Source organism: Bubalus kerabau, chromosome 1 (assembly GCF_029407905.1).
Source record: "Bubalus kerabau isolate K-KA32 ecotype Philippines breed swamp buffalo chromosome 1, PCC_UOA_SB_1v2, whole genome shotgun sequence".
Taxonomy (NCBI): domain Eukaryota; kingdom Metazoa; phylum Chordata; class Mammalia; order Artiodactyla; family Bovidae; genus Bubalus; species Bubalus kerabau.
In genome coordinates, this window is record NC_073624.1 from 271,117,886 (window position 1) to 271,135,518 (window position 17,633).

The 17,633-nt window shown below is 36.9% G+C and overlaps 1 protein-coding gene across 1 annotated transcript in view; it reads right to left on the reverse strand.

Annotated features, from left to right (window-relative positions):
• Positions 1–17,633, reverse strand: part of SLCO6A1 (solute carrier organic anion transporter family member 6A1) — a 106,802-nt gene that overhangs the window by 73,702 nt on the left and 15,467 nt on the right. The window contains exons 2-5 of the mRNA XM_055554569.1: positions 17,157–17,417; positions 10,288–10,473; positions 8,581–8,686; positions 5,476–5,506 (exon numbers count right to left, since the gene is read on the reverse strand). Of these exons, the coding sequence (XP_055410544.1) occupies positions 5,476–5,506; positions 8,581–8,686; positions 10,288–10,473; positions 17,157–17,417 (584 nt within the window). The remainder of the gene's footprint in view (positions 1–5,475; positions 5,507–8,580; positions 8,687–10,287; positions 10,474–17,156; positions 17,418–17,633) is intronic.

Genomic DNA, 17,633 nt, shown 5'->3' on the forward strand with positions numbered 1-17,633 from the left:
AATGAATATTTGTGTCCCCTTCAAATTCATATGTTAAGATTCCTTGTAATGGTTTTAAGAAGTGGAGCTTTGGGGAGGTGATTAAGTTACGATGGTAGAGTCTGCATGAATGTGACTAAAAACCCCAGACAGACTTCTTGCCCATTCACCCATGAAAGGACACGGGGAGAAAATAGCTGTATCTATGAACCAGAAAGCAGGGATCTCACCAGACACTGAATTTGCCAGCACCTTGATCATGGACTTCTCAGCATACAGAAAAATATAAGAAGTACATTTCTGTTTCTGTAAGCTCAGAGTATGAGATTTCTATTCAGTTCAGTTAGGTTCAGTCACTCAGTCATGTCCAACTCTTTGTGACCCCATGAACCGCAGCATGCCAGGCCTCCCTGTCCATCACCAACTCCCGGAGTTCACCCAAACCCATGTCCATTGAGTCGGTGATGCCATCCAGCCATCTCATTCTCTGTCGTCCCCTTCTCCTCCCGCGCTCAATCTTTCCCAGCATCAGGGTCTTTTCAAATGAGTCAGCTCTTTGCATCAGCTGGCCAAATTATTGGAGCTTCACCTGTCCAAATGGACAAAGACAGTAGAGAAGAAAATTCTTGCCTAGGATATGTGCTGTTGTTACTGTTGTTGCTGAGTTGTGTCCCACTCTTTGTGATCCCATGGATTGTAGCACAACAGACTCTTCTGTCCTCCACTATCTCCTGGAGCTTGCTCAAATTCCTGTTCATTGAGTAGGTGATGCTATCTAGGCATCTTATCCTCTGATGCTCCATTCTCCTTTTGCCTTCAATCTTTCCCAGCATCAGGGCCTTTTCCAATGAGTCAGTTCTTCACATCACGTGGCCAAAATATTGCAGCTTAAGCTTTGTCATCAGTCTACCAGTGAATATTCAGGGTTGATTTCCTTTAGGGTTGATTGATTTGATCTCCTCACTGTCCAAGGGACTCTCAAGAGTTTTCTCCACCATCATACAATTCAAAAGAATCAATTCTTTGGCACTCAGCCTGCTCCACAATTCAACTCTCACATATGTATATGACTACTGGAAAAACCATAGCCTGGACTATACTGACATTTATCAGCAAAGTGATGCTTCCATTTTAAATACAATGTCTAGATTTGTCATATCTTTCCTTTTAAGAAGTTCAGTTCCATTCAGTTCAGTCGCTCAGTCATGTCCAACTTTTTGCAACCCTATGGATTGCATCACTCTAGGCCTCCCTGTTCATCACCAGTTCCTGGAGCTTACTCAAACTCATGCCCATTGTGTCAGTGATACCATCCAACCATCTTATCCTCTGCCATCCCCTTCTCCTCCTGCCTTCAATCTTTCCCAGCATCAGGGTCTTTTCAAATGACTCAGTTCTTCACATCAGGTGGTCAAAGTATTGGAATTTCAGTTTCAGCATCAGTCCTTCCAAAGAATATTAAGGACTGATTTCCTTTAGGATAGACTGTTAGATCTCCTTGCAGTCCAAGGGACGCTCAAGAGTCTTCTCCAACACCACAGTTCAAAAGCATCAATTCTTTGGTGCTCAGCTTTCTTCACAGTCCAACTCTCACATCCATACATGACTACTGGGAAAACCGTAGCTTTGACTAGATGGACCTTTGTTGGCTCAGTAATGCCTCTGCTTTTTAATAAGCTGTCTAGTTTGGTCATAACTTTTCATCCAAAGAGCAAGCATCTTTTAATTTCATGGCTGCAGTCACCATTTACAGTGATGTTGGAGCCCAAAAAATAAAGTCTGTCACCATTTCCACTGTTTCCCCATCTATTTGCCATGAAGTGATAGGACAAGATGCCATGATCTTAGTTTTCTGAATGTTGAGTTTTAAGCCAACTTTTTCACTCTCCTCTTTCACTTTCATCAACAGGCTCTTTAGTTCTTCTTCACTTTCTGCCATAAGGGTGGTGTCATCTGCATATCTGAGGTTATTGATATTTCAAGGAGTAAGCATATTTTAATTTCATGGCTACAGTCAACATCCACAGTGATTTTGGGGGCCAAGGAAATAAATAAAATCTGCACTGTTCCAGTTTTTCCCCTTCTATTTGCCACTAAGTGATAGAACTGGTTTATTTCTGCTTTATTGACTATGCCAAAGCCTTTGACTGTGTGGATCACCACAAACTGTGGAAAATTCTGAAAGAGATGGGAATACCAGACCACCTGACCTGCCTCTTGAGAAATCTGTATGCAGGTCTGGAAGCAACAACAGCAAAAACTGGACATAAAACAGACTGGTTCCAAATAGAAAATGGAGTACGTCAAGGCTGTATATTGTTACCCTGCTTATTTAACTTATATGCAGAGTACATCATGAGAAATTCTGGGCTGGATGAAGCACAAGTTGGAATCAAGATTGCCAGGAGAAATATCAATAATCTCAGATATGCAGATGACACCACCCTTATGGCAGACAGTGAAGAAGAACTAAAGAGCCTCTTGATGAAAGTGAAAGAGGAGAGTGAAAAAGCTGGCTTAAAGCTCAACATTCAGAAAACGAAGATCATGGTATCCAGCCCCATCACTTTATGGCAAATAGATGGGGAAACAGTGGAAATAGTGGCTGATTTTATTTTGGGGGGCTCCAAAATCATTGTAGATGGTGACTGCAGCCATGAAATTAAGAGATGCTTGCTCCTTGGAAGGAAAGTTATGACCAACCTAGACACCATATTAAAAAGCAGAGACATTACTTTGTCAACAAAGGTCCGTCCAGTCAAGGCTATGGTTTTTGCAGTAGTCATGTATGGATGTGAGAGTTGGACTATAAAGAAAGCTGAGCACCAAAGAATTGATTCTTTTGAACTGTGGTGTTGGAGAAGACTCTTGAGAGTCCCTTGGACTGCAAGGAGATCCAACCAGTCCATCTTAAAGGGGATCAGTCCTGGGTGTTCATTGGAGGGACTGATGTTGAAGCTGAAACTCCAATACTTTGGTCACCTGATGCGAAGAGCTGACTCATTTGAAAAGACCCTGATGCTGGGAAAGATTGAAGGCAGGAGGAGAAGGGGATGACAGAGGATGAGATGGCTGGATGGCATCACCGACTCAATGGACATGAGTGTGCGTAAACTCCGGGAGTTGGTGATGGACACAGAGGCCTGGCGTGCTGTAGTTCATGGGGTCACAAAGAGTTGGACACAACTGAGCGACTGAATTGAACTGAAGTGATGGAACTGGATGCCATGATCTTAGCTTTTTCCACATTGAGTTTCAAGCCAACTTTTTCACTCTTCTCTTCCACCTTCATCAAGACACTTTTTAGTTCCTCTTCACTTTCTGCCATTAGAATGGTATCATTTTTATGCCTGAAGTTGTTGATATTTTTTCCCTGCAATCTTGATTCCAGCTTGTAATTCATCTAGCCTGGCATTTCACATGATGTACTCTGCATAGAAGTTAAATAAGCATGATGACAATAATTCAGTAGTTCCATGGCCACCTCTAACTGCTGCTTCTTGACCTGCAAACAGGTTTCTCAGGAGACAGGTAAGGTGGTCTGGTACTTCCATCTCTTTTAGAATTTTCCACAGTTTGTTGTGATATGCACAGTCAAAGCTTTCAGTGTAGTCAAGGAAGCAGAAGCAGATGTTTCTCTGGAAGTTTCTTGCCTTCTCCACCATCCAACAAATGTTGGCAATTTAATCTCTGGTTCCTCTGCCTCTTTGAAACCCAGCTTGTACATCTGGAAGTTCTCAGTTCATATACTGCTGAAGCCTAGCTTGAAGGATTTTGAGCATAACCTTGCCAGCACATGAAATGACTGCAGTTGAACTGTAGTTTGAACATTCTTTGACATTGCCCTTCTTTGGGATTGGAATGAAAACTGACCTTTTCCAGTCCTGTGACCACTGCTGAGTTTTCCAATCTGCTGATGTACTGAGTGCAGCATTTTAACAGGATCATCTTTTAGGATTTTAAGTAGTTCAGCTGAAATTCCATCACTTCCACTAGCTTTACGTGACTTTACACTGCAGGATGTCTGTCTCTAGGTGAGTGACCACATCAAGGTGGATATCCAGGACATTAAGACCTTTTTTGTTCGGTTTATGTGCTCTTGCCATCTCTTCTTAATCTCTTCTGCTGCTGTTAAGGCCTTACCATTTCTGTCGTTTACCATGCCCATCCTTGCATGAAATGTTCCCTTGATATCTCCAATTTTCTTGAAGAGATCTCTAGTCCTTTCCATTCTGTTGTTTTCCTTTATTTCTTTGTTCACTTAAGAACGCCTTTTATCTCTCCTTGCTATTCTCTGTAACTGCATTCAGTTGGGTATATCTTTCTCTTTTGCCCTTGCCTTTTACTTCTCTTCTTTCCTCAGCTATTTGTAAAGCATCCTCAGACAACGACTTTGCCTTCTTGCATTTCTTTTTCTTTGGGATGGTTTTGGTCACTACCTCTTATACAATGTATGAACCTCCATCCATAGTTCTCAGGCACTCTCTCTACCAGATCTAATCCTTGGAATCTATTCATCACCTCCACTGTATAATCATAAAGGATTTGATTTAGCTCATACCTGAATAGCCTAGATATTTTCCCCACTTTCCTCAATTTAAGCCTGAATTTTGCAATAAAGAGTTCGTGATCTGAGCCATAGTCTGTTCCAGGTCTTGGTTTTACTGTCTGTAAAGTTTCTACATCTTTGGCTGCAAAGAACATAACCAGGATATATATCTTCCCCTATAAAGACAAATCTCTAGGTTAATGGAGGGCCAACCTGATGACAAAGTAATCAACCTGATAAAAGCTTGTCTCCTGATGAAAGTATCATATCAGGAACTCACGGTTTACTGCTACTATTGATGAATTGGGCAATCAGCAGTATTCATAATTATATCCTGGGAAATATTCTTGTTGACAGATTGTCCTTAGTGTGAAGAAGTCCAAGTTGTGCATTTATGCAAAGTCAGCTTTACTCTCACCAGCTCTTTTTACATGAGCTTACTGAGGAAGAATTTAGAGTGGTTAGAAAAAAATGAGAGAGGCTGATTAACATTCACAGGATGGGTCACCTTGTCCAGATGCTAAAGAACCTCTTACAAAATGCATACCATTTTCATGTGCTAGTTGCAAGAGGTTCATCTATATAGTCTCCTGGTTACATAATTTTTATACTGCTCTAAGTCCCAACCATACATTAGTTTAAATTTATACCTCAGTATAAATTTAGTATCAGAGGATAAGATGGTTGAATGGCATCACCGATTCAATGGACATGAGTTTGGGTGAACTCCCGGGGTTGGTGATTGTCAGGGAGGCCTGGTGTGCTGCAGTCATGGGGTCACAAAGAGTTGGACACAACTGAGTGACTGAACTGAACTGAACTGAATACCTATAAAAAATTAGTATAAATTTATACCTCCTGGGTGGCTCAGCTGATAAAGAATCCTCTTGCAGTGCAGGAGACCCCATTTGATTCCTGGGTCAGGAAGTTGCCCTGAAGAGGGCTACCCACTCCAGTATTCTTGGGCTTCCCTGGTGGCTCAAAACGTAAAATATCTGCCTAAAATACAGGAGACCTGGTTCAATCCCTGGGTTGGGAAGATCCCCTGGAGGAGCATATGGCAACCCACTCCAGTATTCTTGCCTGGAGAATCCCATGGACAGAGGAGCCTGGCAGGCTACAGTCCATGGGGTTTCAAAGTGTTAGACACGACTGAGAAACTAAGCATAGCATACCTTAGGGTATCCCTTCTATGCTAAGTGGTCAACAGCCTGACATTCATTAGAATGATTTCCTATATTTCAAGGCCACTGTTGAGCGACCACTGTAATATAGTGGCTATCCTTTTTCTCATTTCAATAAGAGAACTTTATATTCACACGTTGAAATGTTTCCTTTTCCCTGGGAATATTTTCTAGTATTATTAAAAGAAGCTATATGTATTACAGAATGCAAGAAAAATTCAACATATAATTATCAGTTAATGTGATATACCACATTAACAGAATAAAGGACAAAAGCACATGATCATCTTAAAGCATTCAGAAAAAGCATTCAACAAAGTTTAACATCATTTCATTATAAAAAACACTCAACAAACTATGAACAGAAGGAAATTACCCCAACATAATAAAAGCTATATATGAAAAGCCCACTTCTAATATTGTATTCAATGTGAAAAACTGAAAGTTCTCCCTCTAATATCTGGAACAAGGTAAAGATACCTACCTACTTTTACCACTTCTATTCAACATAATACTCAAATTCTAACCAAAACAAATAGGCAAGAGAAAGAAATAAAAGCCATCCATATTGGAAGGAAGAGGTAAAATTATCTTTGTCTGAAGATGATATGAACTTCTGAGAAAATGCTAAACACTCCAAAGGAAAAAAAAAAAACTGTCAGAACTAATAAATGAATTCAGCAAAGTTGCAGGATACCAAGTTAATACAACTCAAGTGTAGTTCTATACACTAACAATGAGCAACATGCAAGGCAAAGACTTGTACACTGAAAACTCCAAAACATTGCTGAAAGAATTAAAGAAGATACAAATAAATGGAAGAAAGACATGCTCATATATCTGAAACTCAGTATTGCTAAAATGCCCTTAATACCCAAAGTGACCCACAGATTCAACGCAATCCCTATCAAAACCCCAACAGAATTTTTCACAGAATCAGAAAAAAATCCTAAAATTTCATATGGAATCTCAAAAGACCCCAAATAGTCAAAACAATCCCAAGAAAGAAAAAACAAAGTCAGAGGCTTCGTATGTCCTGGTTTCAAAATATATTACAAAGCTATAATAATCAAAACAGTATGGTACTGATATAAAGTATGGTACTGGTTCCAGAATCTAGAACAATGGAAGAGAATAAATATCCAAGTAATATATTCTCATAAATATGAGACAAATCATATTTTATAAGAAGAATAAGAATATACAACGGGGAAAGGATAACCTCTTGAATAAATGGTGCTGGAAAAACTGAATATCCATGTGCAAAAGAATGAAGTGGGATCCTTTCCTTACAATATATATGAAAATAACTCAAAATGGATTAAATATCTAAACACAAAACTTGCAACAATAAAGCTCCCAGAAGATAATATGTGAGAAAAGCTTCATGGTGTTGATTTTAGGAATTAATTTTTGATATGAAAACAAAAGCACAGGCAACAAAAATAAGATTAGAGCAATGGGACTACAGTGAACTTAAGCTGGACAGCAAAGGAAACAACAGAGTGAACAGAGAAACTAAAGAATGGGAGAAAATATAGGCAAACCATTTATCTGGAGTAAGGCTAATATCCAGAATATAGAAAGAATTGTGTCAACTCAATAAGAACAAAAATCTGATTTTAAAAATGTGCATAGGACTTGAATAGATATTCTTCCAAAAAAGATATACAAATGACCAACAAGTATTTGAACATCACTAATCATCAGGAAAATGAAAATCAAAACCACAACAAAATATCACCTCGTACACACTGGTCATTTAAAAAAAGAGAAAATAATAAGTATTGGCAAAGATATTGAGAAAATGGAAGCATTATGCACTATTAGTGGGAATGTAGAATGATACAGCCACTGTGGAAAACAATATGGAAGTTCCTCAAAAAATTAAAAATAGAAATACCATACAATCTAATAATCTGGGTATATATATCCCCAAAATATTGAAGATAGAATCTCAAAGAGATATTCACACATCCATGTTGAAGTAACCTAAAGGTCAACTGACAAATAGATAAAGAAAATGTGGTTCATACATACAATGAAATATTATTTATCCTTAAAACAGAGGAGCCTGGTAGGCTGCAGTCCATGGGGTCGCAAAGAGTCGGACACGACTGAGCGACTTCACTTTCACTTAAAACAGAAGGAAATACTGTTATATGCCACAACATGGATGAGTCTTGAAGACATTATCCTAAGTGAAATAAGCCAGTCATAAAAAGACAATTACTCATGATTCCATTTATGTAAGGTATCTAAAGTAGTCAAACTCTTAGAAAGTAAACAGGGGCTGAGGGGAAGAGGGAAATGTTGTTGTATAATGAACATCATTTCTTACTTGTTTTTTTTAGATTTTTTTTTTTTGGCTCTGCTGCACAGCATGTGGAATATTAATTCTCTGACCAGGGATTGAACCTGTGCCCCCTGAAGTGAAAGCTCAGAGTCTTAACCACTAGATTGCCAGGGAAGTCCCAACTGTATAATGGATATAGAGTTTCAGCTTTGCAAGACAAAAAATTTTAGAGATATGCTGCACAATGTTATGTATATAGTTAATATTATTGTATTACTTAAAAATGGTTAGAATGGTAAATTTTATACTGTGTGTTTTTTAACCCAATTTAAAAAACTATATGCAGAATTAGTAGTAAGGCTGCCATCATAAGCCACTTTTTAAATTACATTTCAAACAGCAAAGTGTATTTAGATGTATTTATATGTACCTATATGTGCATACTAGTCACATTTATATGCTTTTAAAAATATAATGATTATAAATCAAATATACATTTATAAGCTACAGTATCTATTCAATAAATATTTTATACAATGTAAACCAGAAAGAAAGGAAAAAAAACAGCTTACCTTCTCCCAAAAGTACTATTCACAGTTAGCACAGAGACCTTAATTAGGGGTGCTCCTATAGTATAACCCAAAGAATATCCGAGTATTCCTACAGCTTCCACAATGCCTATAAAATGAATACTGAACGTCAAATAACTATATAACCCAGCTTTGTTGCAAAATGATAAAAATTATCTAATGGAAATGGGTTACTTCTGAAAGCTTCATTGCATACTTTGTTAGTCTCCAAAGAAACAGCACAAATAGAATATTGAAAGAGAAAGAGAGACAGAGACAGAGATTTCAAGGAAGTGGCTCATGAAATTGCAGGGCTGGCAAGTCCAAATTTGTAGGACAGGCTCTCAGGCTGAAAATTCAAGTAAGAGTTAATGTTACAGTCTTGAGTTCATAAGGTTATGCACAGGGCAGGCCAGTAGGATGGGAAAACTCAGACAGAGTTTGTACATTGCAGTCTGGAGACAGAATTGTTTTCTTCCTTGGGAAACCTGTCTGTTCTGCAATGCTTCAACTGATTGGATGAGGCTCACCCATATTATTGAGGGTAATCTTGACTCAAAGCATACTGACTGTAAATACTGGTCACATCTAAAACATATCACAGAAATATCTAGCCTGGTGTTTGACAAAAGAACTAGTTGTCATAACCTAGCCAAGCTGACACATAAAATTAATCATGCATATTACTCAATGTACATAGAGAAATTCAGATAATTTTATAATTCACTGTAACATTTAATCTATATTTTAATATAATTTAAATAAATATACATATATTTAATATAATTCAAAAGTATTTCACTTTAATTTGTGGTACTAAAGCAAGATATTTCAATATAAATGTCATTTTTGCATCCTTCACTTTAGCTGCCAGGGAGGCAGAAGGTAATAATAAAGTAATCTATTCTCTGTAATATATACATGTATGCTTTTAATTGCTATTCTGTAAAATTAAAAGCAAAACAAACAGATTTGTGCTACCATCAGCCAACACTAATAAACTGGTGCAATTTTGTTCTAAAAGCAAGCATAAATATGAATGTCATCTATTTTAGTTTATTGACATGACTTTCCTTATCTTGGGTGGAAAAATTATTATTTTGGTATAAAATGTTATTTTCTGTTAAGTCACCTTCACAACAGGTATGTAAAAACAGCTTAATTTTTTTTTCAAAAAGGAAAGTTAGATAACCCTGTACAAATAGATAATCTACCGGGACCAGAAGCTATTACAATATAAAGGAGTACAGATTACTCTGACATATACTCAGGGTTACTTTTTGTATGACACACTAGCATGAAATATTATAAAAGTGGATTCTACATTGTAGCTAACTAAATAGCATGTCACTCCTCTCCTTGATAGGATGAACAAGATTATAACAAGAACTGTTATAAATTCATTAACTTCAAAATGTCAAAGCCCTCCAAAAAGACTGAGTTGGTATATGTAGAGAACCTAGTACAGTAATAATTATTTCAGCACTGCACTGAATCTAGTTCTGAGGAAGCATAAAACGATATTTTCATTCCCTTAAGGACATGATGGTAGCAAATCCCACTATATCCTCAAAATTTAAGCATACAAATATTCAAGCAACTTAATCTAGTAATTTGAGTTATTTATTTCCTAGAGAAATGAACTACAGCCTAAATAGTTTGATAGGATGAAAATATACAAAAATCATATTACAAGGGAAAAAAACTTGCCTAGATAAATACCAGCTGAGTGTGTGGCAACGCTGTTATAAATAAAGGTTACTCCAAGGATGTAAAGAGGTATGGCTGCTATTCCCTGCACACTCTGCCCAAGGATGAAAAAAGTCATGTAGTTTGATCGGAATGAGAATGAAGCTTTTGAGCAAGGCTTGACAATCTTCACTTCTTGGCAAGTATCTTTTGAAAAGATAATTACATTTTTGTTAAATGGGTCAAAAGTTAAACATACAACAAATATGCAGTGTCTTCTACGAAATGCTTACCTTTTATAAGCTACTTCTACCATAATGCTTTAATTTTAGTTAACATCTCACTTATATTGAATGTAGTAGTTCTACAGTAAATCATTATGTTCTCAGAAAAAAACAATGATAAAAGAAAATTTGTGGGAACACTGGAAAAGATGCACATATTACAAACCAAATATAAATCTTTATTGCATGATTATATGTGTATACACATTTATGTGTGCATAAGTATATATACATAACCACACATACACACATATTCCTCTTAAATCTGGCATCTGGTACCCCTGAGTTTTGACCCCAGAAGAAAAGTATTTCTGATGTCCTAAGTTATCTGAATTACTAAAGATTACTTTCTGAGATTAATTGTAGATTAACTTCTTTAGCAATCTTCACATTAACTTCATGTCACTAAATAGTTTTCCATTTTAAACCCCCTAACTTCTAGAATCACTTCATGGCAAATAGATGGGGAAACAGTGGCTGACTTTATTTTTTTGGAGGCTCCAATATCACTGCAGATGGTGATTGCAGCCATGAAATTAAAAGATGCTTATTCTTTGGAAGAAAAGCTATGACCAACCTAGACAGCATATTAAAAAGCAGAGACATTACTTTGCCAGCAAAGGCCCATCTCGTCAAGTAGTCATGTCTAGTAATCTTGTCAAGTAGTCTCGTCCAGTAGTCATGGATGGATGTGAGAGTTGGACTATAAAGAAAGCTGAGCGCCAAGGAGTTGATGCTTTTGAACTGTGGTATTGGAGAAGATTCTTGAGATTCCCTTGGACAGCGAGAGATCCAACCAGTCCATCCAAAAGGAGATCAGTCCTGAGTGTTCATTCGAAGGATTTATGTTGAAGCTGAAACTCCAATATTTTGGCCACCTGATGTGAAGAGCTGACTCATCGAAAAAGACCCTGATGCTGGTAAAGATTTAAGGCAGGAGGGGAAGGGGACGACAGAGGATGAGATGATTGGATGGCATCACTGACTCAAGAGAGATGAGGTTGAGTAGACTCCAGGAGTTGGTGATGGACAGGGAGGCCCGGCGTGCTGTGGTCGATGGGGTCACGAAGAGTCGGACACGACTGAGTGAATGAACTGAACTGAACTTCTAGAATACAGGTGCATAAGGACAAGGCATTATACAATAAAATTTCTCTCTATTGGAGTTACTCATTATATAGCAAATGTACTACATTTTAAATTCTTTGAAGTGACATTCCATTTCTTATGCTTTCTCAAATTCACACGACTGTAGCTCAATAATCAATAAATGTTTGTTGGAATTACATCTGTTGTTAGATTGGTAGATCCAAGCAATGCTATTAGATCATTCTGATTGTGTCTATTTTGATTCAAATGTGTCTATTTAACAAAATATTCTTAAAATATTAGTTCAGTTCAGTCGCTCAGTCATGTCCAACTCTTTGCAACCCCACGAACCACAGCACGCCAGGCTTCCCTGTCCATCACCAACTCACGGAGTCCACCCAAACCCATGTCCATTGAGTCAGTGATGCCATCCAGCCATCTCATCCTCTGTTGTCCCCTTTTCCTCCTGCCCTCAATCTTTCCCAGCATCAGGGTCTTTTCAAATGAGTCAGCTCTTCACATGAGGTGGCCAAAGTACTGGAGTTTCAGCTTCAACATCAATTCTTCCAATGAACACCCAGGACTAGTCTCCTTTAGAATGGACTGGTTGGATCTCCTTGCAGTCCAAGGGACTCTCAAGAGTCTTCTCCAACACCGCAGAATACTCTCAAGAGTATTCTCCAACATCAAGTCTTCAGTGCTCAGCTTTCTTTATAGTCCAACTCTCACATCCATACATGACTACTGCAAAAACCATAGCCTTGACTAGACGGACCTTTGTTGACAAACTAATGTCTGTGCTTTTTAATATGGTGTCTAGGTTGGTTATAACTTTCCTTCCAAGGAGCAAGCATCTTTTAATTTCATGGCTGCAATCACCATCTGCAGTGATTCTGGAGCCCCAAAAATAAAGTCAGCCACTGTTTCCACTGTTTTCCCATCTATTTCCCATGAAGTGATGGGACCAGATGCCATGATCTTTGTTTTCTGAATGTTGAGCTTTAAGCCAACTTTTTCACTCTCCTCTTTCACTTTCATCAAGAGGTTCTTTAATTCTTCTTCACTTTCTGCCATAAGGGTGGTGTCATCTGCATATCTGAGGTTATTGATATTTCTCCTGGCAATCTTGATTCCAGCTTGTGAGTCATCCAGCCCAGCTTTTCTCTTGATGTACTCTACATGTAAGTTAAATAATCAGGGTGACAATATACAGCCTTGACGTACTCCTTTTCCTATTTGGAACCAGTCTGTTGTTCCATGTCCAGTTCTAACTGTTGCTTCCTGACCTGCATACAGGTTTCTCAAGAGGCAGGTCAGGTGCTCTGGTATTCCCATCTCTTTCAGAATTTTCCACAGTTTATTGTGATCCACACAGTCAAAGGCTTTGGCATAGTCAATAAAGCAGAAATAGATGTTTTTCTGGAACTCTTTTGTGTTTTCAAAACTAGTAAAAGTACAGACTGCAAAAGAGTACACAAGTGGAATTTTTCAGCTGGTCCAGTATCCACATGTCAAATGGGAGGAGGTCTCTAGAACTGTGATCCAAACTACAAATGATTCAATTTTACATAAACGTATTAACTAGTGGTGATATCACAATCAATCTGACATTCTCAACACCCTGGCCTCTTAGTTTCTTGAATTTCACTCTGTCCATGTACTTGTGCTCCATTTACCTCAGCTATTCATTTTAAACTTTTGGAAACAATAACTACAAACCTTCCTTAATTGCAATTCCAAGCATCCTACACTCAAACTATTTCCACCTTTCCAGATCACTCCTTCTAGCAACCAAGTTGCTACACTCCTTAAAACCCACCCGGACCTATAATCAACCCACTGAGCCCACTCCATTTCACTATCTCAATGTCACCTCCATCGCCTTACTTTTTTCATAGTCATCTTAGCACTTTTAAAACCTTTGTTCTCTTTTATATCATGTAATCCCTTAGTAAAATTTTAGCCTTTCAGTCAAATTAAACTCTGTTCCCTACTCTACACCTACACGTTTAAAGCTGAATGTGGCTGGAGGGAAACACACAATGAGGCAAATCTCACTTTGCATGCATGATTGTTAACTCAACTAGGCCCTTCACCCTCCTGATAATCAAATATGTCCCTGATTGACCACTCTTGGCTTCTCCTGGGAAATTCAACTTGTTTTCCTTCTCCCAAGGATCGTGGGCCTGAGATTCAAATGTCCAACATTTGAAAACAAATGTTTTTCCATCAGTAGGATACAACTAATCTTTTGGTACCCTTCTTCATCTTAAAAAATATCCTTTGATTAGACTATAATTTCAAGAAGGGTGGCAGACAAGAAATGTAATAAATAAAACTTTTAATTATATTAAATAACAAATTATGATTATAGTTTGGTGGAAATATATCTGTTGCAGTGTTTATGGTGAGGGCCATGTTAAAGTGGGTTGAGTGAAGAATATGAGATAAAGCCAGAAAGCATTCTGGAATTCTTTCCAAATTTTTCAATGAAAATGAGGAAGTTGTGCTAAGGGATACTGTTGGTTATGTCTGTTGTTGTTTCAGTTGTTTAAGAATAGGAAAAAAACCTGAGCAAGTTTAAATGCCAATACATGAGAAGCAAAAGAGAAGGAGAAGTTGCAGAAAGAGGGGCAAGGAGACCACCCATGGAATAAAGTCCCCATGGAGTTAAAAGAGCACAGGATGTTTAGCGGGAAGACAGCTCTTTCCATTTATTATGGCAGTATTTTCCATCCAACACAAAAGGTAAGAGTTAAGTGAGATGTTATAGGGTGAATGTTTAGAGTTTCATATATTGAAACCCTAATCCCCAATGTGATGACATTTGGAGATGGGGGCTTTTGAATAGTAAGTAGCTCATGAAGGTAGGACCCTCACGAGTGGGATTGGTACCCTTATAAGAAGAGAGGACACATGAGGGCTTGCTTTCTCTCTCTCTGTTATATGAGAACATAACCTGGAAATGAATCAGCTGGCACCTGGATCTTGAACTCTCAGCCTTCAGGTCCGTGAGAAATGTTTTTGCTATAGCAGTCTCTGATGTTTTTGCTATGGCAGCACAAACTAAGACATGAGGAAAATCGAAAATCCTTGTTGTGAATTACAGAAGGGAGTTAAAAAAAAGTCAGTGGAATAGATCCATTTGAGACTATAACTGAGGTTGAAAGTAGCAAATTCATTGTGGGACTAAGCAGTCCTCTTGTGTGATTTTTTCTCTCTAAAATACTCATCAGCAGGCCAGGTAGAGATATAAAAGAGAGGTATATGGTTGGATCAAAAGTTTTCCAGACCAGGAACAAGAAAGGACAATGAGGCAGAGAGCTTAGTATAATCATTAGAGTGTGTTTGAAATACTCTAACATGTCATATTAAGGGACACAAAACAAGCTACAAATGAAAGAAAGTAACAACAGGAGAACCTGATAAAGGCAGAAAGTAGACATCAATGTACTAAAAGTTTCAGTGAAAGGCCAGAACTGAAGTCTCGGTTGCATGAGTGAGCTAGGAGAACTAGTGGATATAATCAGAGAGCAAGACAAGAGATATTTAGGAAGTTCTTAGTAAACTGACAATGCACTGAAACCATTGATATGCTAGGTATTCAATTATATGTAGAGATTTAGAAACTAAAGACCAGAGTGTGATACAACTGTTTTCATGAACTAGAGGGGAAAATTAGTTTTTAACTTCTCAAGGATTTGGTGGAGTATGATTTCTATATGTTAATTAGGACATAGGGGATGAAGACCAATTTATTATGAGTATTTAAAACTGAGACAGGGTAGAGGGGCAGAGAAAGGGAGTGTGAGGTAGTGGTGAATGGACTACTTCAAGCTTCAGACCAGTCATACAGGAGGATAAGTATGGCAGGTGACTGGGGAATACAGAACAAATAGAACAGGAGAGATATTCAGAAAAGAGGAAGAGATGGACTGTCCCCAAAATAGGATGAAAGAAGATAAAGAAATTAAAAATATATACATGTGTAAACTGAATTGTGGGCATAGTGCAGAAAATTAGTTATGTAAAAACTAAACTTCTAAACAAAATGGGCAAAACAGCTACATAGATAGACGGATGAAATGAGCACTTCTACTTGCAAAGATCATTCTTTTACTTTATTTCTGTTTTTCTAATACCAAGCAAAGGGTTACCCAGTCAACACATTGAATGAGTTTTGTTAGATAAATTTCATGTTCCTAATCACAAGCAGAAAATAAAATATGTAGAATCTAGATAATATAAAGAAGACAAAGGAAGAATGACTATACTATATCTACTCTCATTACTCCTGAGGACTCATCAAGCATTTTTAATATCTCAAGCAGTGCTTCCTAACTTTTCATCCTTTCCGACCAGAACAGGGTTAAAGGAAAAATAGAAGCAAAATGTTCTCCATTCCCTTCTTTCCATAAGTCTTATGGAAATTATGACTTATGGATGACTTATGGAAATTAGCTGTCTAATTCAATTAGCTGTCTATTCTATAAATACAATAAAGATATTACAAATATATCCTATAAATTAATAAATGTATTTATTCTATATACATTCTGTAAATATACAGATTATAAATATATGTGAACATTATATACTTCATAAATTAGTGATATATGATACATATTATTTATAATATGAATTATAGTATAACAATATCTTAATACATAAATTATTATATTTAATATGAACTATTTATTTATGTTATAAGCACAGAGCATAAACACACATCATAAACATACTTTTAAATATCATAAACATGTATATACACATATACACACATACACATGCATAAAGATATCCTCATGCCTTTTCCATCATTTCTTGCTTAAGCCCAGTCTAAAGGTTACAAATGAGTAAATGCATTTCAACACTTTTACACACCTATACATAAGAAAGAATCTGACATAAAAATGTCAAAAATAGTGCTTTAAAACTTTAAATAGTGTTTTTTATCTACTGGGGGTAGATTAAAAAAATGTGGAATAAATCAGAAAAAATTAAGAAAGCAAAAATATCACCTATCTTTTCAAAGCCCTATGCCAAAGGGCAGCACCCATTTTTGAAATGGTAGAAATAGCTAGAAAAGTTCTGACTTTTTGAGTACGTCTGTGTAAGTGTGTATCTTTGCCTTTGTGTTGAGGTCAAAATAAAGGGATCAGTTAAAATATATTGTAGAAGATGTAAGAAAAATTTCTCAAAAGATTTATAATATATATGAAAATTGACAGAAGAAAAACAACTTCACGAAATAATTATCCCAAATATTGTCCTAAATATTCTTTCATTTTCCTAGGCCCTTCTCTTAGATGAAAGGATATGTGTTCATGAGAAGATGGAAGAACGGCATATATGTTATTAGGGAGCCACCATTAATTAGCTAAGTAAACTTGATCACATAAATAGATACAGATGAATGAATGTACAGACAAGTATGACTGTTTACATTAAATTCCTAGAGTTAACGGTTTAAATGAATAATGATTTGATGGATGACAGTATCTTTTAAAATCTTACCTTCAAATTCTACATTCATTTGAGAATCTTCAACACCAAAGTATGGAAAAGCAAATAAGAGTGATCCAGATCCTACTAAAAAGGAGGAAACTGTAATCCATCTTGGTATGTTTCCTTTTCCTCCATAGTATGCTATAAACACTACTACCAGGCAAGATGAAATATCATAAGTCAATGACAAGAATATATTCTCAATGAAGCTCAAATTATTTTCCTTCTTAAAACTGTCGGTGCTCAGATCTACAAGACCAAACACAACACCTAAAATGTGAAAAGAAAAAAAGAAGCAATAATCTGCATTAAATAATCTTTATAAAGACAAAATAGATCATCATTATAATCATTAAAAAACAATTCACAATGATTTAAGTTTATTTTAAATTACTCTGAATGCTTCAGATCTATAAAAGCCTAATAACTTCTTTTCCAAAATACTAATAAGACTTCAGTTCAGTTCGGTTCATGTCTGACTGACTG